The sequence below is a fragment of the Notolepis coatsorum genome (assembly GCF_963971535.1).
Source record: "Notolepis coatsorum genome assembly, chromosome: 17".
NCBI classification, from domain to species: Eukaryota; Metazoa; Chordata; class Actinopteri; order Aulopiformes; family Paralepididae; genus Notolepis; species Notolepis coatsorum.
In genome coordinates this window covers 43,351,706-43,375,601 of record NC_140181.1, presented here as the reverse complement: position 1 = coordinate 43,375,601, position 23,896 = coordinate 43,351,706, and the positions used below count along the sequence as shown (strand labels likewise).

The following is a 23,896-nucleotide window of genomic DNA, read 5'->3' as shown; positions in this document are numbered from 1 at the left end:
TCATACAACCCAGTGCAAAAAGCGTGAAAAATAAAACACTTCCTAAAATGGAGAAATGGTGAGTGAAACAGTCAGACAAACAATTGGTCGGGCTTATAAGTTATAACATTTAAATTAACAGTTCTTTAAGAACTTGTCCTTTTCTCACATGACCCCTAATGACACAAAAATAAGGGTTTCCTCTGTATTCATTCAACAGTGGTGTGTCACCATGGCAACAACACGACCACCACCGCTGGAGAAAATGGAAAATAAAGAAAATATATTAGAATTTAGACTAATAAGTCTCATTCAAAAAATAAATAAAAAAAAGTCTCAATGTTTGGAATTACAGGTTTTCTCACAATAAATTATCCACATTTTGTGCTGCAAACTTTACTAGAACCAAAACAGGGCCCAAAACACAAGACCCACAGCCGAAATTACTTCACACCACGGCTACAAAATATCATAGGGGAACCAGTGGAGCAGTTTTACACAAGCATTTGAAATTTTTGAATGGAAACTGATTTTTTTTTATAATATATATATATATATATATATATATATATATATATATATATAATAATAAAAACAAAAGCAGCCATTTTCCTGTAACATAAAACACAAGAAAACCTTGCTTTGTTCCGAGATCATCCAAATTAATCCACATCGCCATACACACCGTCATCATGTGTATGAGGGACAACGTCAATAAGAGGCGGTCTTCAGACATAGTTAGGTTCACTGACCATGTATTGTGAACATAACCCCACTGTCTTCGACCGTCCTTATATCAACTAACACCTTGCCTTGACCTACAGTTATAATCCAACTGGAGTGAAAATGGTGGCCGTTTGTGTCTTAACTCATTGAGCGCCAAAAACGAGATTCCTCGATTTTCAAAGCCAGCGGGTGAGAGATTTATTTTCTTTTTTTCTTTTTGATTATTATTATTCTAAACAGTCACACAGACCTTGGTGTGTGTTCCTGGGACCACTGAGTAAGTTAGAATTGAAATTACGATCGAATCCTGATAGGTGGCAGTATCGCCTACCTTTTGAACTGGGCTAGTTTAGTGTGGGGCCCCCCCACGCCGCAGTTGAGAGCACTAGAGAGATCAGCAGTGAGTAGAAAGGTATCAATGGCGATCGCGACTTTGAGATTATTATGAAGAGGACAAAACGATCACACTTATGGATGATAACGTGCGTTTTCACCAGACTACATTGGACTCAGCACTTCTGGTAAATCATAAAAATACTATAGTCAAACCGGCCGAGGAGGTAACATTATCTGTCACAGAGTTGAGAGCACTACAGCCAACTAACGTTCGGCAATGGCGATCGCCTAGAGCGAACTATTGGAGATTATTATGAAGAGGACAAACGGTGACGATCCATCCATAACATAAGGTGCGTTTTCACCAGACTATGTTGGATTCTAGTATTTTCAAACAGGCTGTTTGGATGTACGTTCCTGGATGTAATATTACCCTGGCGCTGCTAACGGGCCAACTAACGTTAGATTTTTTTATCCTGTTCTGACCTAAGACACTTGGAACAAGAGCTGACAAAGGTAACGTCTATTTTACCGAACCCAATCATAAAACATGCCTTTGTAATTATCCCAGTGTCGGAAAACGACCCCACCCCCCCTTGGTGGCTTTGTGAATAGAAACATTCCATATATGGTCATGTTTACTTTTGACCTGGAAATAATATAGGTTTCAGGCGAGCAACCCGCACGAAAATGCGCATGCTGCACAAAACACGTCATATCTTGCGTTCCAGAAAACGAGACTGGATTCTTTTGAAACGGGATGCTTTTTTGCATGGGATAGCGCACGAACGAAGGTATGTAGAAATAAAGGTTTTTTCCCCTGTTGGAGTATAAATAGTGCCTGTCAAATGAGCCATACTATTGTCTCCATAGCTATAATGTAGAATATACGATGGCTCTGCAAACATCGTGAAAATTGTCAAAAAAGCTGGCTCCAGGGAGTAAAGATGGAAAAACAGCATGGCAGTCAAAGAGTTAAAAACCTAAATATGTATCAACACTGACGGAACAGATGCACAGTTAGTTAACATTCATACTGCTTAGACACGTAGAACTTACACACTTATACAGTTATTTGGTTAGGTAATAATTCACCCTTCCTACCAACAGAAATGTTGCGTTTAGCGCCTTTCCAGTCCAAAATGAAGCTAATATACACCCGACTAGTGGTATGGTTATTGTTTGCTATATAATTAATAACATTGACCCCTAATCGGTCATTTTGGTTAGAAGTCTCGTTCACATTTAGCTGCTGAGTGGTTACATTTTATGACACCAAAAAAACATGAAAACGCCAAAACCCTTCTCTTTTCTCCTCTTTGGTTACAAAGCATTCACCAAAAGAGACTGAGAACAAGGAGCATTATTGCACAGATGCACACACCACAGAGACTCAAAATAAATTAGTTCCCATTCCATACCTCCTTTTTTTCCTGCCCTCAATGTATCCATATCATTGGCTAAATACATTCATCGAGAGTCCGCCTTGTTATGGTCTCGTCCAACAGGAAGCCTGTCGGGACAAGGGGGTTGAGGTACACCACCACCACCGCTTCTCATGTCCCCGCGGTGTGGAGCACCTCCTGGACGGGAGGGGGGGGGGCACTGGGGTCAGCAGTGGGGTTTGATGGACTGGGAGACGGGCTGCAGGGCTGGAGGTTTGAGTTTAAAGACGAAGATGTGGAGGTGGCCGGCGATCTGGTTGCAGACGCTGACACTGTAGCGCACCAGGTCCACGATGGACAGGACCTGGACCAGGGAGAATAAAGCTTTCATGAGAGTTCACTTAAATGATAATAGACTTGTGTTTGACTTGAGGGAAGACTTCATTTTGGAATTAGGTTGTTCTTTCCCAAAGTCATAAAAAAAGTACACTTATTTGGAATAACAAACCACCACGTATAAAAAGATCCACCGCACAGAGAAATAAAGCAGATGGTGGCATGGCATTTCCAGATTTTTTCCTATATTTTAAGGCGTACACATTAAGTCCATTGACAACATGGTTTGACTCCCAAGCATTAGCATCCTGGAGAAAAATAGAAGAAAACATAGTAGCCCCACAAAGACTGAAGGACATAGCATACACTAAACTACCAATCAAGCACTGTGAACGAAAATTTGGCCCCATAATTACTCATGCGATCCGGATATGGCGTGAATCACAAAAAAAAAATCCTAACACACAAAAATGGCACAATCATACTCCCTTATTCAATAACAATGCACTCTTAATTGGAAAACGACCTATAAGATTCCCTATATGGGAAGAGCAAGGCATACACTCATTAGGGGATGTTTTTAACAAACAGGGTTTTTGTAGTGATAAAGAAATACGCAAAAAATGTAATCTCACCAAGTCCACATGGCTTTTTCACAAACAGTTAGAGCTATGTTTGAAGTCTCACGGTGTTCCATTAGACAGACCAATTGAACACCACAGATACCACAAATTCTTCTACGCAAGAGAGACATCGAGAGGTTTTGTTTCAGAATTTTATCATCAATTACTAACGTCCTCGTATGAAACCCTCCAACTTGACTCTGTCTGGAGGAGGGATATACCAGACCTGGAAAATGACTTTGATTGGCAAGGAGCCTGGGCAAACGTCCGACTTACATCAAGGAACCCGGATCATCAACAAATCAATCTTAACTATATTCACAGGACATACTTGACTCCTATAAGACTGTGCCGAATGGGGCTTAAACAAGATTCCAAATGCACCCAATGTGCAAATGGGGACGAAGGGACATTTATGCACATGTATTGGGACTGCTCACCAGTTAAGGCATTCTGGAAAGATGTGACCCAACAAATATCAAAACTCGTATCTTGGAATATACCTGTACACCCCTCGGTATTATTATTGAATGATGTTTTTGAGTTTGCAGTGAATCCACAGCTAAAGAGATTGGTTTTATCGGGTATCACAGTAGCCAAGAAGCTGATCGCATCACGCTGGTTTCAACCGGAAAAAATTTGCCGTAAAGTTTGGTTTCTTGCATATCTCGATGTAATTTACCATGAAATATCTACAGCAAGAATTCTGGGTCTCAATGAATCCAAAATGTCAATGTGGTTAGAAGTGGTGGAGAGAATAAAAGCTAGCTTATAATGGTAGTGTCTGGTTAGGTGCGAGGGATAGTGGAGGTACTTCTCAAGGTGGGGTCCGGGAGGGGGGGGTTCGAGCTGAGCATATGTGTGTAGGTTTTTTTTTAGATAACAGGTATTAGGGGTATATCTTATATAAGACAACTAACTAAAATGTGATCTCATTGGATGTGCCCTGACAATTAATGCTTGTATATCTTATCGTGTGTTGTCATGTTTGTTTATATGTTTGTTTAAAAAATAATAAAAAAATAAAATACAAAAAAAGTACACTTGGTATTCTTCAGAAGTTGTATTAATTGAAACCACATAAGTTGTACTTGGTGTGTTAAAAGTTAAGATATGCTTAAATATATTGAAATTATACTTGATGTATTTTTGGTTACTTTTGCTTACCAAAATAGTACACATTTAAATTACAATGTAAGTTTGGTAAACATCTGTTTTTTGTGTACTTAGATTACACTTACAGCATATTAATGACTAATGACTATTATACTGACTAATGACTATTATACTAAACATGTGCTTCGAATTATACTAAACATGTGCTTTGAATTAGTACATGAAAGCACATATGTTACCAAATATGGGTAGAAATATACCTTTAACACACTTATTATACTAATAATTTACTTTCATTATGGAAAGATATATGGGATGTGGGTTGTCCTTAGTAGTACTTCATTTGTAGGCTATTGTCTTTTTAGCTACTTATTCTGAGGTTAATTACTGGGGACTATTGATTTGCCGCTCAGGACTTTTGTTACTTCAGCCCCATCTACTGTTGCACTTTGGAAGATAATCAAATCATCTCTACTAAATGTACACAGGCTAGAACAACAAGGCCTGGAGAAGCAGATTTTTGCAATTATGGTCCTTTATTACATGGCGTTTTCACATTTGCCGAAATGCTTGCTTGTGATTGGTCAATAGCGCTCGTCAGAGGTCCGATATTACTCGATAACGGACCTCTGCCGAACAATAATGACCGCTGTGCACAGCTGGACCAATCAAGCCCACTACACACACTGTATCAGTGCTGCTCAGCATATGCACAGCTGCACTCAGTCATGCAATCAGACCAGACTGTATTTGCCACAAACAGTACTGTATTTGCAAATCTGATATGTCATAAATGTATAGATGTAGCAGTACTGTCTATCTGTATGTCATGTATGTCATATATGTTATGATGAATTGAAAATGGGGGACCCTGATGTAAACAAGTCGAAAGTCTTTCTCTGGTCTGCATCCCCTTAACAATTGTATGTATTGAGCTGTACTGTACTGTACCCATTCTGCAATCTGTTAATAAACTTTTCAATCAATCAATCAAAAACCACAGACCTGCCGGCTGCCGATAATAATAATCACTTTATTTGGGCTGACAGAGCCACAGAACAATTGCGTCTGCATTTGATCTCGTCTTGTCGATGAATTAGGTATATTTTTAGTAAGTTAGCCATGTAATAAGCGGGATAATGTATAGCCTATACTCAGTCATTGTCGCAAAATAATTTACCTTCACTGACGTTCTAAACTCTGTGTCGGTCAATTATTTTGCGACAATGACTGAGTATAGGCTATACATTATCCCTTACATAGCTGTAAAGGATCTACAGGTTTTTTTACCTAGGTTTTTTTGCATGGATTTGCATAATCTTTGTATTATTATTATTCGTTTGTTTCTTGCATTTTTATAAATTATTCTTTTGAATAATTTCGACTTAAGAATGGACTCTTGGCATCAAAGTACTTCCTGGGTCAAATTCGACCTTATAGCAACTCTCAACACACCTGTGGATGATGTCACTTCCTGCTTTGCTTGGTATATAAACAATATTGTCGGTGAGAACATTTGCTAGCCATCAACACTGAGGAAGGAACATAATTGTTCCGAAACATGTTTGTTTCAGGCTGCCATTAAATAACCAAAATCTGTGAGTGCTGGTCCAAGCGTATTGCTTTCTTTTTATATTATACTCCACGGGATTACAGCACCCAGTGTTATATTTTGTGAGCGCAGTCTATCTTGACTTATAAATTATTCTTTGCAATAATTCTGTGATATACAAATAAAGTTTGATTGATTGATTGATTTTAACAGCGGTGAATACAACTCAATGTGGACTTACTAGTGCCACCCAGAGAACCAGGTACTCGTCGATGAAGCTGTTGAAGTACTGGTTGAGGAAGAGGAGGCCTGGGCCCAGGAAGGCCAGGTCATAGACATGCATCTCACTCTTCGTCATATGAGCCACCTGAAAACAAATACACAGGTTTTGAAAAGCATATCAGAATGCTTGGCGCAATCTCACATTGTATTTACTCACCTCTCCCTAGAACTCAAATACTGAAAAGGTTTTGATAATGTAATATCAAACCTATTAAAAACAATTGAGAATGAACACTGTACAATTAGCTAATTAACTGTATTTCAACCTACCCCAAGCCCTGCCCTCTTTTCTTGATCCGCCAATCAGTGATTGGAGGATCAAGAAAAGAGGGTAGGGCTTGAGATAGGTCCATTGACAGATCTGAAAGGGATTTAACCCCAAATACTGGCCATTACTGTGATGAGGTTCTTCTCATAGGATCATACTACAAGTGAGGCCTCGCAGCCCCTGCTCACCACAAGTTTGTTGGTGATCTTGGCCGACACAAAGCCAAAGGCTAGGATGTAGAGACAGGGGTGTTTTTCAAACAACTCCACAGAAGACTTCTTGTAGATCATGACAGCCAGGGTTATTACAGTTCCTATGTGGAAGAATGGCCCCAGGACACTGGTCCCCTAAGGGAAGAAGACACAGTCCACTTCAGCATGTGCTATTTTAACATATTCCATTTGATAAAAATATCAATTGATCCATTTAAACCCTTCCCTCTTTTCTTGATCCTCTGATCACAACGGTTGCCACCCTCGGCGTGGTTGGACGATCCAGAAAAAGGGGCAGGGTTTGAAATAGGTCAATATTAGCCATTAAGTAGTGGAAAACATTGAAAAGATATACAGTATGTCAATGTTGCCATCGTTCAGCTTCCATAATACACAACTATACTGGTAGTGAAATATCTACCGTAAATGTATGACCTCTTAAGTGTCCTTGTAAAAAAAATGGCTGGATTGACTTTTAAATGATAATGATGCAAGTCCTCTTACTGCTATGGTTGATCCATTCTTTCCCACTCCGCCTGTGAAAATGACCCGGAAGTAGTTTGAACATGAGAAGATGGCTCCTGCCACCGTGAGGATAGCTGGAATGATTTTCACCTGGATGTTGAGCAGAGGAATCTAAAAGGGGAAAGTCATTTATCATTTAATGTATTAAGTTCATTAAAATATTTCAACCAACATGCATGAAGTTACAACCATTGCCACAACAAACTTATGTTTCTTACAGTATGTTATATTCAATATTGGTATCATAATAATGCAAAATGCATTCAAAAAAACAAAACAACAAAGATCCTTTGAAGCATTTTAAAAGGAATGCACACATTATTCCTGTGTCCTCATTTATCAATGGTGCGTACACACAGATATGCGAGTAAATTGTGCGTACAATCATTTTTTTGATTTTTTTTCCCCCTCCTTTTTCCTCCGATTTTCTCCCATCCCAATGTTAGTCGTTATGCCAATTCACAATCCCCTTCCTGGTCGCTGCGCACTTACCCCCCACAGTCGGTCTGGGAGAGTGGAGGCTATCACGTGCTTCCTCCGACACACGTCTAGCCAATCAACCGCTTCTTTTCACCTGGCAGCGCGGACTCTCACTGAGAGGGTGTAACGTGTGGAAGGATCACACTACCCCACTTAGATCCTATCCGCGCTGAGCAGGCGCCCCGACCGAACTGTAGGAGTCGCTGTTTACAACGACCCGGACCCACCCCGCCAGCTTTCCCACCCTCTAATACAGCCAATTGTATTAGTGTGAACGGCCAGCCAAGCTGGTGACAACGCCGGAGCTGTGAGTTGGATTCGAACAAGCAGATCCAGCGTCTCCGGTGTTGGTGACGAACGCAATCTCCGCTACGCCACCTGACCGCCTGCGTACAATCATTTCTAAGCAAAGTGTGGGATTTATCAAAATGAAGGTGTGCTTGAGATTGTGCGTATATCTACGCACAGCTCAGACCGTGCGTACATGGCGCCAAGCGGTAGAATAAGAAAACTGCAGACGGACGGAATAAGCTTCAGTTTCATGCATTAGTTTCAACACTAATTCTGTATGACCTGTAATTCATTATAGTTAATTGTAAAATAGCGACATTAGTGTAATTATTGTCAAACCCTATAAATAGCATTTGGAATAGGTCTTTCCGAATTAATGCACCATGGTTTATCGTTGCATTTGGCTGATAAGTCATTGCCGGCGGCCGGGAGGAACGCACGACCCAGGCCTAATTTTATTTAATTAAATTGTAATGTTATTATTGGGGTATCTGTAATTAGAAATATCACTTAAATGCAGGTGATCTGGGTTATCCACTGAAGCCATAATTACTCTGACCAAAACCAACGGGCTCACGTGTGCACAATAGGCATTGTAGAGCGCACAGTCAAGAGGATCATACATGGGCGGCTAAGTGGCGCAGTGGGCAAGGCGCTCGCCACTAACGCAGGAGATGCTGGGATGGAGCCCAGCTCTCTGCGTTGCTACCGGCTTGGCTGGTCTTTCATACTAACACAATTGGCTCCTACAGGTCGGTTGGTGTGCCTGTACAGCAGAATCAGGAAGTATCGGGGGCAGCGTGAGCCTCCCACGCGTTACTCGTCGCCACTGAGAGATCGCGCTGTTCAGCTGCCTCCTCGTGTACCGGAGGGGACACGTGATGCAAGGTTTGGTCCTCACTGCAGCCGACCAGTGGGAGGCATAGTCTAACAACGTTCGAGACAGGGGAGGGGAGAATTGAAGGGAGAATTGGCGAGGCGAAATTGGGATGGAGAAAAATAGAAAAATAAGGAGAAAAAGTGGATACAAAAAAAGAGGGGCGCCCCAGTGGCGAACCACATAACGCGATGAGTCGCGGCACGGCCGACCCGGGTTTGATTCCCGGACCCGTCGTTATTTGCCGAATGTCTTCCCCCCACTCAGTCTCCCGTTCCTCCTCTCTCTCTCTCTACTGGACTGCCCAGTAGTAAAAAGCGATAAACGCTAAGTTTTAAAATTAAGTTTTAAGTAAGTCTACCCTTGCAAGGTCTTAATCTAACTTGAAAAAAACTCAACGAAGGGAGCGGCTGGGTGGCGCAGTGGAGATTGCGCTCGTCACCAATGCAAGAGACTCCGGTCTCGAATCCGGGTGTCAGCATTGCCTCCGGCTTGGGCCGGCCGTCATACTGGCTCAATTGGCAGAGTCAGCGGGTGGAAGTCGATGGGCGGTAATCTGGACGTTGTGGACAGCGACTCCTACAGGTCGGTTGGGGGACGCCTGGACAGCAGAGACAGGAAATGGCAAGGGTAGTGTGAGCCTCCCACACGTTACACCTCGCCAATGAGAGTCCGCGCTGGCAGGTGAAAAGATGCGACAGACTGCCTCCTCGTGTACCGGAGGGGACACGTGATGCAAGGCTTCTATCCTCCCTACAACCGACCAGTGGGGGGCATATGCGAGCAACGTTCAAGACAGGGGAGAATTGGAAACACGAAATTGGGATGGGAGATGAAAATAAGGAGAAAAAGTGGACAAAAAAAATTAACTCAACGAAAAAGGCTTTTATTTTGCAGTATATGTTATGATAGATGCCTTCAAATCTAGACTCAAAACCCACTTCTACCCATTAGCTTTTCCCGATGTTCACCGACTCATGCCCTGTTTTCCTGTGTGTTTGCCTGAATGCCCTCCCGTAAAACGGAGATGCGATTGTTGTCTAGATGTATCTATATGCATCTACCCTCTGTACAGCACTTTGGTTGACATGTGTCATGTTAAATGTGCTATATAAATAAATCCGATTGATTGATTGATGGCAAACACAAGCGCAAAATAGTGGTTACGAGTTTGTATTCTCCATTGGGTTGCACAGGTATAGCAATGTGCTTCAGCGACTCGTTCATTTCAGGCATTACAGTGCAAAATGTCGGGTCAGCTCGTAATTTATTTCTGTCAATGTGCTGGTTCTGTAGGACTGGGTCAGTCAACACCCTTGGCTCCCGGCGCACGCTCCCTCCTCCTCAGCGGAGTTGTCTGTGAAATTGACAACTTCATTGGATTTATTTATTCTCTAAAAAGATCTATAATCATACGATTAAATATTGTTTAAAATAAAAGGCTAAATACTATTATTCTGTGTGTCATGTTTCCAACATAACGAAAAATGCTGTATACGTCCAATATTTTGGTTAGACCTCCGTGATCAATCTCGCCCTCAGTGAAGTTTCTCATAGTTCGCTCGGCTTAGTCCATTATTTCACATTCAATGGGGGTGTTTCATTACCATATATGGGTAAATAGGAGCGGTTCTGTATGCAAATGCTTACAATCATGCATGAGCATAGACGGTAAGAATAATGGTATTTATCAACACTGAGTGTGCGTACGACCTATGCACGCATGGTTGATAAATCCCGATTTTTCTGTGCGTAGAGACATTCTAAATTCCGTGCTTAGGAACGAAAATAGAACACTTTCTACGCATTATTGATAAATGAGGACCCTAGTGTTTTGACAATTCAGTCAATATTCGTAAGAAGAGAGAGAACTGAATGTGTCAAGTCACCAGGATGTGAAATCATCAGGACTAGTAATTTTGTTGAACCATAGAATGGCAAGTTGAGCTCTAACACCCAAAAGAGGTTAATATTCTAGTATTGCCGAAAGGTCTGAACCCAAATAGAAACCTCCTTTGGGTGTAGTAGAAACATTTCATGGAGCCACAAAGTTGGCGCCCCATGTTTATGGAGCATCCCAAGGGTTTACATCCAGGTAACATCACAAATTGAAGGTTCTTTCACCGATTTCTAGCTCTATGAGTGGTGCATATTCACAACAAATATGAAACAGCATAGGTGCTTTCTTTAAATGGATGATATTCCCTTTTAACTACTATAGAGCATTAATCACTAGTTCTATTAAAGTGGCGCATATTCACAACAAATATGAAACAGCATACGTTCTTTCTTTAAATGGATGATATTCCCTTTTAACTACTATAGAGCATTAATGACTGATTTCATTGAACAGCCCATGATGTCTGGTGATGAATCATGACTGAGTAAATACATTACCGAGGACTGCCAGAAAGCGGTTCCTCCAATGGCAGCCAACATATACATGGTTATTATGAAGATTTGCACTTCAGTCACATCAATACTGAATGGGCAGAGAGAGCAGAAGAAACCAGGAGCAACAGTTAGAACGTTATGGATCCGGAGCAAAACACACACTGCACCCCCTATTGGTTCATGTGTGAACTGCACTTTATAGTTTTTCTAATGTAGGACTCTGGGACGCGTGTAGCCTTTTTACAATGCATCCGCGTTTCCGGCGCTCTGATTGGCCAGGTCATGTGACATGTGCGCCCAATAGCGTGTTTGCCCATTTCCGCGTTGAACAGCCTGCAAACTACCTGGCCTTCTATCGCCATGCTCTAAGACAAACTCTAACCTTAACCAACTTCGAAAGAGTGCCTAAGCTTAACCAGTGTAGAAACTTGCCGTCCCACGATTGGCGCTCATGTCACATGACCTGGCTAATCAGAGCGCAAAACGGGAACCCGGAAACGCGGATGCGTTGTAAAAAGGCTTCAAGCCTCTGGGACACTTGGGTGCAACTTTTATCCTCTGATCACTCCAGGTCATAATAAGTGACTGACCAGAAGCTGCTCACACTGCCATGTTCCAGAACCTGTACAGGTGTGGTCAGGTTCACACACTTCTACAAACTCTTGACACACACACAGAGCGTGAATAGACTGGGAGGAGCAGCTAGAAAGATTTATTAAAAAGGTACAGATTTTTACTAAATGCAGCAATGGGAGATGGCATAACAGACATCTTCAAGTCAAATGTGGTCTCATAACGTCAGAACCGGTATTCACAGAGCACGGTCAAACAGATGTGCTATCAGAGGCCTTTAAAGGTAGAATCTGTAATGCCGTCAAACAGCGACCTCTAGGTAAAAGTGCACTTTGTATTGCACTTTGTTTACCTTTTTGTGTGTGTGGGTTGGAGTAGAGTGGGGATAGTGTAGGGGTTGCTATTCAGGTTCCGCCATGAGATTGTCTGTAGAAACTCACAGTATAGTAAGTTACTACTATACAGTTATAATATGGTATATGTATGTATAGTATTAGCTATACATAGTAACTATTATACAGCAACTTTCTCCAGAACTCTTGGCAGAGCCTAATGTGTGTCCAGCAATAGCAACCCTTCCCCTATTTATCAACTCCACATCACCGGAACGAAATCTACATTTTAATAGTAAAATGCAGCTGATTGAATTGAATTGAAAACCTTTATTTATCCCCGAGGGGAGATTAAGATGTCCTTTACAGCATAATCAGCGTAACAGCAATTTAAAAACAGCAATTAAAAAACAGTTTATACATAACATACATGTGTTAAAACAAGATGGACAAGTACACAGGGATAAAAATAGCTAAAATAGGACTAAAAATAGCACAAAAAAAAAGAGTGGTGAAAAAGAAACAAGTCCAATCATGAATGTGTTGTTAAATAATTAAATTAATTGGTTACAGTCCACAATACTTTGATTGCTTCAATGACACCAAGAAAAGAACAATTACAAGTACTCTAACTGGCTAAGACCACACTTATTATGTTAGTTTATCAGGGATATCACATCTTATGCACCGTTTTACCATCAGGCTCCAGAACCCAGGGCCAAATGCCGCCATGCACATCTGTAAGAGCGCTAGACAGATCTGTAACTCTGTCACATCTACCAGCTAGAGAGGAGACAAGTAACGTTATTGCTAAGTAGGGATGTTCCGATTGGATCAGGCAACCAATCAAGGCATATTTTATTTTTTAATTCATCTGTATTGATCGGTATTAGCTAATGTTAAATGAAAATAAATGAAAACCATTAAGAGAAAGCTGTGATGTAGTCTAATTATTTTCTTTAAGCAGAACTATTCAATTATCAAGCATATGTTACCTACATTAGATTGGTTTTACTAACTTTAATATAATAATAACTTTATTTATATAGCACCTTTCATACATGGATTGCAGCTCAAAGTGCTTCACACACAGCTAATAGCATGAAATGAACATAGGCATAGAATTAGCATACAGTTGACAGAATAAAATACATAATAGGTATAAAAGACAATAAAAGTAGTGCAATGTAGAAACACCCCCTGATAAAGCACACCATGACCGAAGGAAAACACTAACAGCCCGCACGCCACTCAACGCCATGCACGCAACGGGAGTGCCACACCCGCGGGCCGCCCCATCTCCCCCGGTCCCGCCGACCTTGCCACCACGAGGAAACCAGCGAACTCCACGCTCCCACCCACAAACTCCACGGAGGAATGACACGTCACACACCCCAGGACCTGCAGCCACGCCAAAGGAGCCACGCAGCAAGGCAATGACTCCAAACACTCAAGCAGACAGACACAACAGCGGTCAAATGAGAAGACTTGCAGCACCACGTACTGTCAGAGACGACACAGGACCCCGGGAAACACCGCAGAAGCCGTAGCGAGCCCCCCACGCAAGGAATCCCCAAAACACCAACGAACCGAGGAAGCCTAACGATGAAAACCAACCAAAATCCATCAAGCACACACAAGAGACCAGCACCCAACTCCAGGAAAGGTCTGGGATAGGCCCAGCCGAAGCCATAGGCCATGGAGCACACGACCCGCCACCCGTCTGCAGAATCCGGGCGTAATAGCTGAAAGCACTCAACGTTTTTTTGTTTTTTACAATGGGTACATTAAGGAGGTCGGCTGTGGTCAATCTAAGAGCTTGAGTTGGCACATAAAATGACAGGAAGTCAGTAATGTATGAAGGTGCTAAACCATTTATAGATTTGTATACAAGTAAAAGAACTTTAAAAATAAATTCTAAAGGATACAGGAAGCCAATGCAATGTAGCTAAAACAGGTGTAATATGCCCTCTCTTTCTTGTTTTTGTTAAAAGTCTAGCAGAGTTTTGGAATAACTGTAGTTTCTCTATAGATTTTTTTTATGGAGACCAGTTAAAAGAGCATATACTTGAAGTGTGCACTGTGCAGCTATATTATCTAGGGAAAATACAAATCATACAGATCAGGATCAAGTATCGGCAGACACTCAATATTAAAATGACTCGGATCAGGGGGAAAATAACTTGATTGAGACATCCCTATTGCTAATCTACACTACAGATACAGACTAGTTAAAGGACCAGTGAAACATTGTCTGTCATCATGTTGACTAGTACAGGCCATAATTTCACTCATGGCTTTAGTATAGAGAAACAGTCAAGTCATTTTACAAAACAGGAAGCTCACAGTATAATCAGCTGCGTCGTCACATGTTCTACTCAGGAAATGGTTGCAAACCATACATGGTATCAAACATCATGCGTTTCATGTCAGTTACACATGTAATTGGGCAACTTAGATACTGTAGCACAAGGCCTATGAAACTCATATGTTTGAAGTTATATATGTTTTTCAATACTAAAGCGATCAGTGAAATGATGGTCTGTACTAGTCAACATCATGCCAGTCAATGTTACTTTAAATAGGGCTCCAAATGCTATTCCTCTTCTAAAGCCACTGTGCTCACGGACACCGTATTGACCTGAATATAAGGGCGGTCCTGATCTAAGACCTAAGGTGACCTCCCTCTTCAAATACTGTCTTTCCACTCTAAACTATGTTATCATCAACTTAAGAGTAATGACCTGACCACGCTTTTATGTTGTTTCTCAACGACGTATTTGTAAATTCTCCTGTCAAGCTCTTACAAGCAGACACCTTTGGGTCCTCCACACAAGGCTCATCTCCGACTGCTTGCCTTGTCTTTTCATCCTCGCCGTCATCACACATCTTTAGGGACACCATGTTTCTTGGCAGCATGGGAACTGTTAAGATGACTCTACTTCATCGGTTACCATCATTTCAAATGAATTTGTCATCATGACCTGTACCACTTCTCTTGAGGCAATCGATAGGTTTCTTCAGTTCTTTCCCCATACTGAGTCTACTACATAGGCCTCTACTCTACTACTATACTGGTAAATTACACCATCTAATGTTGTGTCACATAATTTTCCAAGTGATATTTAATTAGTCTATGATTAATAAGACCAGTGTAATTTTTCAGGCAAAGATTTCAGGACAATCATCTTATGGCCCAATATTTTGAAGTCAGCCAGGTTGTCCGACTGAAAATACAACACTGTGTGCACCTTTTGCATAAACAGGAAAGACTTAAAAGTCTAAAATCTTCATGGAACATTTTAAGTTTTAGACAATTTACTTCAAAGTCCCAGCATTATGAAGATCAGTGTAGAGACAAACCGACTCACATGCCAAAGCGCAGGGTGCCAGAGACGTAGGTCTGCCAGTGGGCACAGTAGAACATGAACATGCCAGCGAAGCAGCAGAAGAACATCCAGTCTGGGTTAGTGCCAAGCTGCACGGCTATACACGTGCCCAGGACCACAAACACTACAGGGAGAAACAAGAAGACAAGTTTAATGGAGGCATTGATAGTTTCTACAACTATATGCTGTGTAAAACTATGGCTGTTTTTCCAGGCCAGGTCATTTTAAAGGAACATGCCAACATCTTCTCCATAGTCAAGACAAGAAGATAGATACCAATTTCCTCTCTGTGCGTTCAGTAGAAGGCTATCTGGCTGCAAGCTAGCCTAGCTTAGCACAAATGAATGGAAGCGTAATGGACCGGCTAGCCTAGCTTAAAACTGCCGGAGTAGACGGTAAACACATTTCCCATAATGTTGCCATGTTGCTTTAAGCTTTCTTTGAGTTTATTCGTGTTTTATCACCAGCCAAACAAGCTAAAAGCAACATTCGGGGCACTAATGATGAAACTGTCCATTATAACTACCTCCAGGTGAGAAACGCTATTAAACACTTTCATCTGATGAATGGTATATAATTTCAAGTACACCAGATCCAAGTATGTTGTGTCTAGAATGAGTGTGTTTTGTTTGCCTCTTAAAACTTTGATTGCCGAACCCGAGTTTTCTCGGGTTTACCCCCCGCGGGTTGAATGCCCACTCACGAGAATTCTCGTATTTTCTCGTTTTTTTTTAGCGATCTGAAATCATATTTCATCAACCAAGTCTACCGTTGGAAAATCACCCACTCCAGGCGCTCAGATGTGAAAAAAAGCACCCCTTATCGTCTCCCAGATGGTAATTCACCCTTTTGGATTGAACTCAATGAAAATGAATGAGAAAAAAAAAAACGAATCCACGTTTTACTTCTCACTCATGCAACCGCCGTCGACCAGTTTCACTCTGGAGTTTCAGAGCAGCGGGGATTATGTGTTTTTACACTATACTTGGTGGATCAATAAAAAGATCGATTTTTTCGAATGGCGATCAGGAATTGGAATAATCCATTTGGATACCATCTGATCTCAGGTAAGGAATCTATGTTACCAGTATTAGGATAATCAGACTCGTTTTCACAGAGATATAAGCTTTTATGTGATTATGTGATATTGCTGTTTGGCTGTGCGAGCGGTCAGTAACTAGGAGAATCGATTTTCAACTCGCGGCACGAGCGTGCATGCGCACACATATACTATCGATAATCTAGCGTTTATTTGAAAACGATTCATAAATAGGGCGAACAATGACAACGTTCTAGAATATTCCAGTAAAAGGCGATTATCATAGAATGTCTTATTTTTTCCGTGAAAACGAGTGATTTTCAAAATGCTAGAAAACGGAAATTAAGCGATAAAAAAACAATCTGCTACGACAATGTTGACTGGAAAATGAGTCTTTGATAAGCGACGGGCAGATTAGACACATAGCCATAATTTAAAACATAGATTAGGCGATATTAACGTTAACATTGAAGTGGCCCTGGGCATTCAAGGAGGTAAAAAGGAATTAAGCTTGGGCAATCAAAGTGTTAAGTGTGTTTCATCCAGACCCCACTTTTGATCTAAGTATTTCATTATTGTGTTCTCACACCTGTTGAAACAGAGTCACATCCGTGATCAAAGAGCTCCCCCAGTGGAGTGCTGCTATTGGTTCGCCGGGCCTGCTTCCCGTCTATGGCGTCCAGGGATTGGTAGAGGAACAGGCCCAGTGCACAAGACATATACGCCCACAGAGGTGCCTGAGAGAATAGAGTGGATATGCATCAATCCCCCAACACAATTCTCAGTATTCCCTTCACAGTAAGCATGATATGGTCATTCTACAAAATATAAATACAGTCTAAGTAAATTGACATGGAAGAGCAAGAAGTTATGTGCACACAAGTAGTCAAATAATTTGTGAGGGATACTATTAGCCTCCTTATTGAACTGAGATTAAGATGAAATGTAACCAAATGTCAAGAACCATTGTAGAAATGACAGCAACATTTTGAACAGTACATGTCCTTCATCAATGAGAAATAATGTGTTTCAGTTGCAGAAGCTTATCTGATACTGTAAAAGAGAGGCAACATACAGGAGCGTCGTTTTGGTATGGCAAGGTATGGCACTCGCCATACCTTGGCAAATTCATATTTAAAAGAAATAATGATAATAATTTTAATATGAAAATTTTTAATGTTGATTTAGAATTTGAATGTCAACATTATGATCGAAGCTTCAAACTATTCGGTACAGCCCTAGCATCAATTATCTCACTTTAACTAGATGACTTTTACTATAGGTGACTAACTCAAATATGCTGCCAGGGGAAAAAAGGAAGATGGACCTACGGATTTTTTTTTGTCAAAGGGCAGCAGAGACAAGTGATACAGGGACACACAGGTAAGATCTTACAATGGCTTGGTGATTATAACAGTGCAGTTCAGCATTCAGTAACCCATACTTTTTGTGAACGTGTTTTTGATACTACATTCTGTTGAACACACACCTGAAAACCGTACCCAAGGAAAATTGGCTCAATTGCAAGAAAAATAATAGACAGTTATGATATTACATTCTGCTCAGCATAATTTGTATGCAAAATATTGTGGTTCCCTGCTTTAGTCTGTTGACACATTTCTATACTAAATGCTTTTGTAGTCCTGTGTCATACCTAAATGTCATATAAGTGAATTGTATAGAAACAACTCACCAAAAGTGACTATTGCACAACTGATTTGACAAAAAAAATCCACCAAGGGGGGAAACCCCCCGTTCACCCCCCCACCCTTCCCCCTTGCCATACCTTGGCTTTAACTGAAATGACGCCACTGGCAACATACCACTATTTACCAAGAGTTATGTTGATGAGATAACGCTAGCAACAACCTCTCTGCTGGCTCATAGTGTCAGTGTTATATTCATGCACACCATCAGTGATGATGACCTTGAGAGCCAGACACAAAATCAGATTGAAGGAGTATTCTTATTATTTTCTTTAATATAGAGTATATACCTATATAAATCATCTCACAGTCAACCAGCTAATGGTGGTGGAGAGCATTATTTATTGGTGATATAGATACAGGCATAATACCCACTCCATGGTGATAATAAGTGCTGGATGATGCAGTGGTCGGCACTGTTGCCTCAAAACAAGGTCCTGGGTTAAAATCCCAGCTGGGGGCCTTTCTGTGTGGAGTTTGCATGTTCTCTCCGTGTTTGCATGGCTTTCCTCCAGGTAGTCCGGTTTCCCCCACAACATAAAAAAGCATGCTACACTGCTGCCGTTGTCCTTGACCAAGGTACTGGCATTACAACTGGAGTTGTTCCCCGGGCGCCACACTGTGTGGCTGCCTCACTGCTCCTAAATGCGGAGGACAAATTTCCCCAAAGGGATTAATAAAATAACTTCTTGCCAATTAGGCTGAACATTATGCAGAGATTAGAAACTGCAATAGGCAGTTTAAAGCTAATGGGGACCTACACACAGCCGAAACATGAACAATATCAACAGACAGTTGCCTATGCCAGTTACATAAGACACAGGAGTTGTGTGGAGGAATCCCTTCGTTTGTCCTAACAATAGCTTGAATCTCTCACCTAGAGAGCCAATATCCCCAACCCCCACCCTTCTCTATCCACGAGAGCTGGACCCCTTCGTGCGAGTGTTCTCCCAGGTGGCCAGTGGGAGCACTCCTCTCAGCCAGCTCATGTAACCTACTGTACTTTGTGTTTCTCTATTAAACCTATATTGATCATGAAGATCCGTCTACGATCATGAATTGAAAATGGGGGACCCTGATGTAAACAAGACAAACGTCTTTCTTTGGTCTGCATCCCCTTAACAATTGTGTGTATTGAGCCGTACTGTATTGTACCCATTCTGCAATCTGTTAAATAAAGTTCTCATTCATTCATTCATCATAATTGAGGAGTCCGTGTTCCACCACAGTTGGTAGGCACATGCTACAAACTCCACAGAAAGGTATGGGTTTTTTACATTTCTGTTGATACGGTTTCTTTTATCCAATAAATATATAAAAACTCTTACAACGGGAACTGGATGAGAGTAGACCGTTTTGAATGAAACCGAATGAAACAGTTTTTGAAAATTTGTTACAAATCAACACAATCAAAAAGATCAGTGGAATTAGAAAAAAGTTCAAAAAACATAAAAAACATATATAGTGATATTTTTCCGCTACAATTACCTACCCCCCTAACTAGACCTACGTCATCCAAACCAAAAACGATGACTTATACCACTTTTACGACAAAGGTAACTGGCTTAATTTCAAAGACGTCCAGTTGAATGAAACGGAGATGGTGCCCATATAACTGGACATGCATGTGCTGGGAGTCCAGGGTGATGGACGTGTCTGGCAAGGCCAACGTGTAAACTGATACTACAGGAGGCATAAGGTCATTAAGGTGCCTGTCGCCAAAAGACCCTGCAGAGTGGGGACCTCTCGCAAAACAACTTACAGTATAAACCTGACTCATTCAAGGGTACTACGACTATGCTTGCACCTCATGGTACCAAAGCACCTCAAAAGGCACTAAAAACCAAATTACAAACATCTCAAAACAAACTAGTCAGACTACTGCTTGACCTGACTCCTAGAACCCACCTCACCCCTGCCCACTTTGACAACCTAGGATGGCTTAGAGTAGACGACAGAGTACAGCAACTTGCAATGGGCCTGGTCTACAAGATACACTATACGACTAAGGTACCCATGTACAATGTACATGTCAAAATACTTCCCAAAGGTCAGTGAATACCACGATCACAACACCAGAGGGAGCTCCACAAATCATGTTAAACCCAGATTCGGCTCAAACAAGGGACTAAACACGTTTCGCAATTATGCCACATCAATGTGGAACGCCCTACCCAAAGCTGTAAAGGAATGTGAATCACTACCCACTTTCAAAAACACTCAAAGAACACCTAAGGGAGACTGCAATTCGAAACTGGCCCCCACAAATGTCCTAACCCGGGCCAGTACAGTACAGTAAATGACCAAGTATGGCTTTGTCAGTATTCCAATGTACAGTGCAGTGGCTCGGGTCCAGAGCAGGAACGGGAGATTCCATAAACATATCACTAACACCTCACACCTGGCTCTTACACAACAAGGGTTAGCTGAAAACATCTGGGTCACGGTGACCTCAGACTCCTGAGTATATGTAAGGGTCAGAAGTACATGGTAGAGGTCCGTGTAAAGTTTGTAAACACCCACCACCACTCATTAAGATTCAGGGCGAAAGTTGGGACTTAATACCACATGGCCGGACCACAGCATTTTGACACTGACTATATTTAGGGTGCAGTTACTTTAAGCTAGCTAGCTGGGAACATCCCCTTCTTTCTGGGAAACAACAGTTTGATTGATTGATTGAAAACTTTATTAACAGATTGCAGAATGGGTACAGTACAGTACAGCTCAATACATACAATTGGGATGCAGACCAGAGAAAGACTTTCGTCTTGTTTACATCAGGGTCCCCCATTTTCAATTCATCATAACATATATGACATGCATGACATACAGATAGACAGTACTGCTACATCTATACATTTATGACATACCAGATTTGCAAATACAGTACTGTTTGTGATACGAAAAGAGTCCAGAAAAGAGAGTATATACATTTGACGTAGAAACTGTACATTGGAGGAGATTGGGTGGGTGGGGGGGGGCACTGTACAAGCAAAACTGTACATTGGAATATTGACAAGACCATACTTGGTCATTTACTGTACATTGGAGGGGGTTGTGTTAGGACATTTACAGGCCGGGGCCAGTTTCGAATTGCAGTCTCCCGTAGGTGTTTTTTGAGAGTGTTTTTGAAAGTGGGTAGTGATTCACATTCCTTTACAGCTTTTGGTAGGGCGTTCCACATTGATGTGGCATAATTGCAAAATGTGTTTAGTCCCTTGTTTGAGCCGAATCTGGGTTTAACATGATTTGTGGAGCTCCCTCTGGTGTTGTGATCGTGGTATTCACTGACCTTTGGGAAGTATTTTGACATGTACATGGGTACCTTGGTCGTGTAGTGCATCTTGTAGACCAGGCCCATTGCAAGTTGTGCTAGTGCTGGATTCTTATCAACAGTGTCAGAGTAGAGCCAACCAACCATATCTTAAGGTTCTGACCGTGTTGCACCATACATATAGGTTTACACTATCTGAATTTCACTGAGTGGATTAACCCAAATCTATATTTTTCGATCAGACTATGTGGCAAGGAACAACATTTCTTACAGCAATTGTGGTACCTCGCGTTTTTGTTCAATGGCACCTGGACCTACCTGCTCAGTGGCAGTGGGGCAATAGTAGACCAGCACCAAGGTGGTGAATATGTTGATGGTCAACCCTACGATGGTGATGAGGTTGGGGGCCATCCAAGTGGGTACACGTGCCACCAGCCACTCCCAATAGTGCTGCATGAAAGGTTCCAGCAAGGAGCGCCCTGCGCTGCTGTACGTGTGCTCCTCCAGCTTTTTCAGCTGGTGCCGGGACAGCGGAGGGGAGGGCATCTGAATTAACTTGCTCAGGAGACAGCTCACACCCCCGCTGGTGCAAGTAGTGGTTTGGCTCATCGTGGTAGATGGCCTGCATGAAGAGTCAGTGTTTGGGTCCTGCGGGGGCCATGGCGCTGCTGCTCCAGTGGTCCCAGGGCCCGTTTTCACCACTCTGGACCGCAGGACGCGTTGGCCGGCGCTGCTACTCATTGGAGGAAGCTGAACCTGGGGGCCCCTGGCACTCGCTCTACCTTGCACTGCCTCCGCACAGGTCCACGCCAGGGAATCCAGAATGGGACAAGAAAATAGGTCTGTACCCTGTACCGTTAGAAAAAGAAACACAAGTTAATTCAACATTGTGTTGTGTTTGTGTGTGGCAGTTGATATATGGCTGACAGCCTCGGACGAGGAAGCATGTTTATCAGGTGTCAGAATTGACTGATGTGTTAAGAGATATGAGGTTTACAAGAAATTGGTATTTGCTTAAAATAGCTGCATTTAGTGTAACGTTAGCTTGTGTTATTTATCAATTAGATTCAACCCTGTGACTAAAGCTAGCTAATATAGTCATGTAAGGTCTGCATTGCTAGTCATCACTAATAACTTGGCTATATAGAAACCTTACTGCTGGCTACCTAGCAAGCTGGCAACACTGACCTGCGTTGACATTGTCCTTCGACATCTCCTTACCTTGCTTTGCTTCTTGACTTGCTGGTTCTTTACGGAAGCGATGTGGTGTCAACCTCGTAATATCACTGTCGGCAAGTAAACAAGCGCTAAATCTATCTGGGAACAAGACTCCGGTTTCCAGACGACCAACCCGCTGGGGTGTTTTGGTATGTGGACTGATGTCTCAGCTGGACAGGACGGGAGCAGGTGGAAAACACGACAGCGAGACTCGAGAGAAGAGGAGTTTACAGGCGCAGGGGTTTGCCCACTTCCGCCGCACGGTCTAGGCAGGTTTAACGGTTTAACGGCGTTTTGTTGACGGTTGGTCAGTTTTTGGCCAAGCTGCAAAGCCACAAGTCGTCATCATTTTAACCGTAATGTTGTAATGTTGTTTTATAAAACCGTCCCCAACACCGTAACCACTCCGACTACCTAAAACATTTAAATCTATGTAAACATTTTCTTCCGGGCCGTCAGATCTAGCATACGCGCAGCGTGTGTGCTTTTTTTCCGTAGCCTATGTTTGCAAAGACGCTCTCTGATTGGCTAGCCGCGTACAGCGAAGACCCTCTCTGATTGGTTTAGCGCCAAAGTATACTACAACGTATTCTGCCTTCTACAACGCTGTTCCAGTTCCGTTAGCATTAACATGTTCATATTTATTGAAATCTTACAATTCATACATAAATGTTATGATGAATAAAAAATGGGGGAAGAAGTCCTTCTCTGGTCTGCACCCCTTAACAATTGTGTATTGCGCCATACTGTATTGTACCCATTCTGCAATCTGTTAAAGTTAGCAATCAATCAATGTATTACCATAGTGTCTTTATACCTTCATCACTGTAGGCTACATATTAATACTACAACTCAAGAATAATCAAGAGGTTTATTTGTCACATACATAGTGAAATGCAGGTGGCCAGACATTTAGATTTCTTGCAGCTTTTTTTCTTACAGTGTACAGTCAGTGAATCCTAAATCTCCACTAGGCAACC

General features: G+C 41.9%; 1 protein-coding gene across 1 annotated transcript; it reads right to left on the bottom strand.

Moving 5' to 3' along the window:
• Positions 1-630: 630 nt before the first annotated feature.
• On the bottom strand, positions 631-23,294 carry LOC311243371 (choline/ethanolaminephosphotransferase 1-like). The gene is made up of 9 exons (XM_084332575.1): positions 22,920-23,294; positions 22,017-22,547; positions 17,305-17,452; positions 15,659-15,800; positions 11,386-11,470; positions 7,320-7,451; positions 6,792-6,950; positions 6,295-6,420; positions 631-2,790 (listed from the first exon to the last, which is right to left on the bottom strand). The coding sequence occupies exons 2-9, from the start codon at positions 22,437-22,439 to the stop codon at positions 2,653-2,655; spliced, it is 1,353 nt and encodes a 450-aa protein (XP_084188701.1). The 5' UTR covers positions 22,440-22,547; positions 22,920-23,294; the 3' UTR covers positions 631-2,652.
• Positions 23,295-23,896: the final 602 nt, after the last annotated feature.

Bases quoted from the DNA above. Each gene is read 5' to 3' on its own strand.
- LOC311243371 (XM_084332575.1), bottom strand. From the start codon at position 22,439: ATGAGTAGCAGCGCCGGCCAACGCGTCCTGCGGTCCAGAGTGGTGAAA. The intron at 15,801-17,304 runs GTGTGAGAACAC...TTCTCCCTGTAG, and splicing joins ATGTGACTCTGTTTCAACAG to TGTTTGTGGTCCTGGGCACG. The intron at 11,471-15,658 runs GTGAGTCGGTTT...CTGCCCATTCAG, and splicing joins GGCACCCTGCGCTTTGGCAT to TATTGATGTGACTGAAGTGC.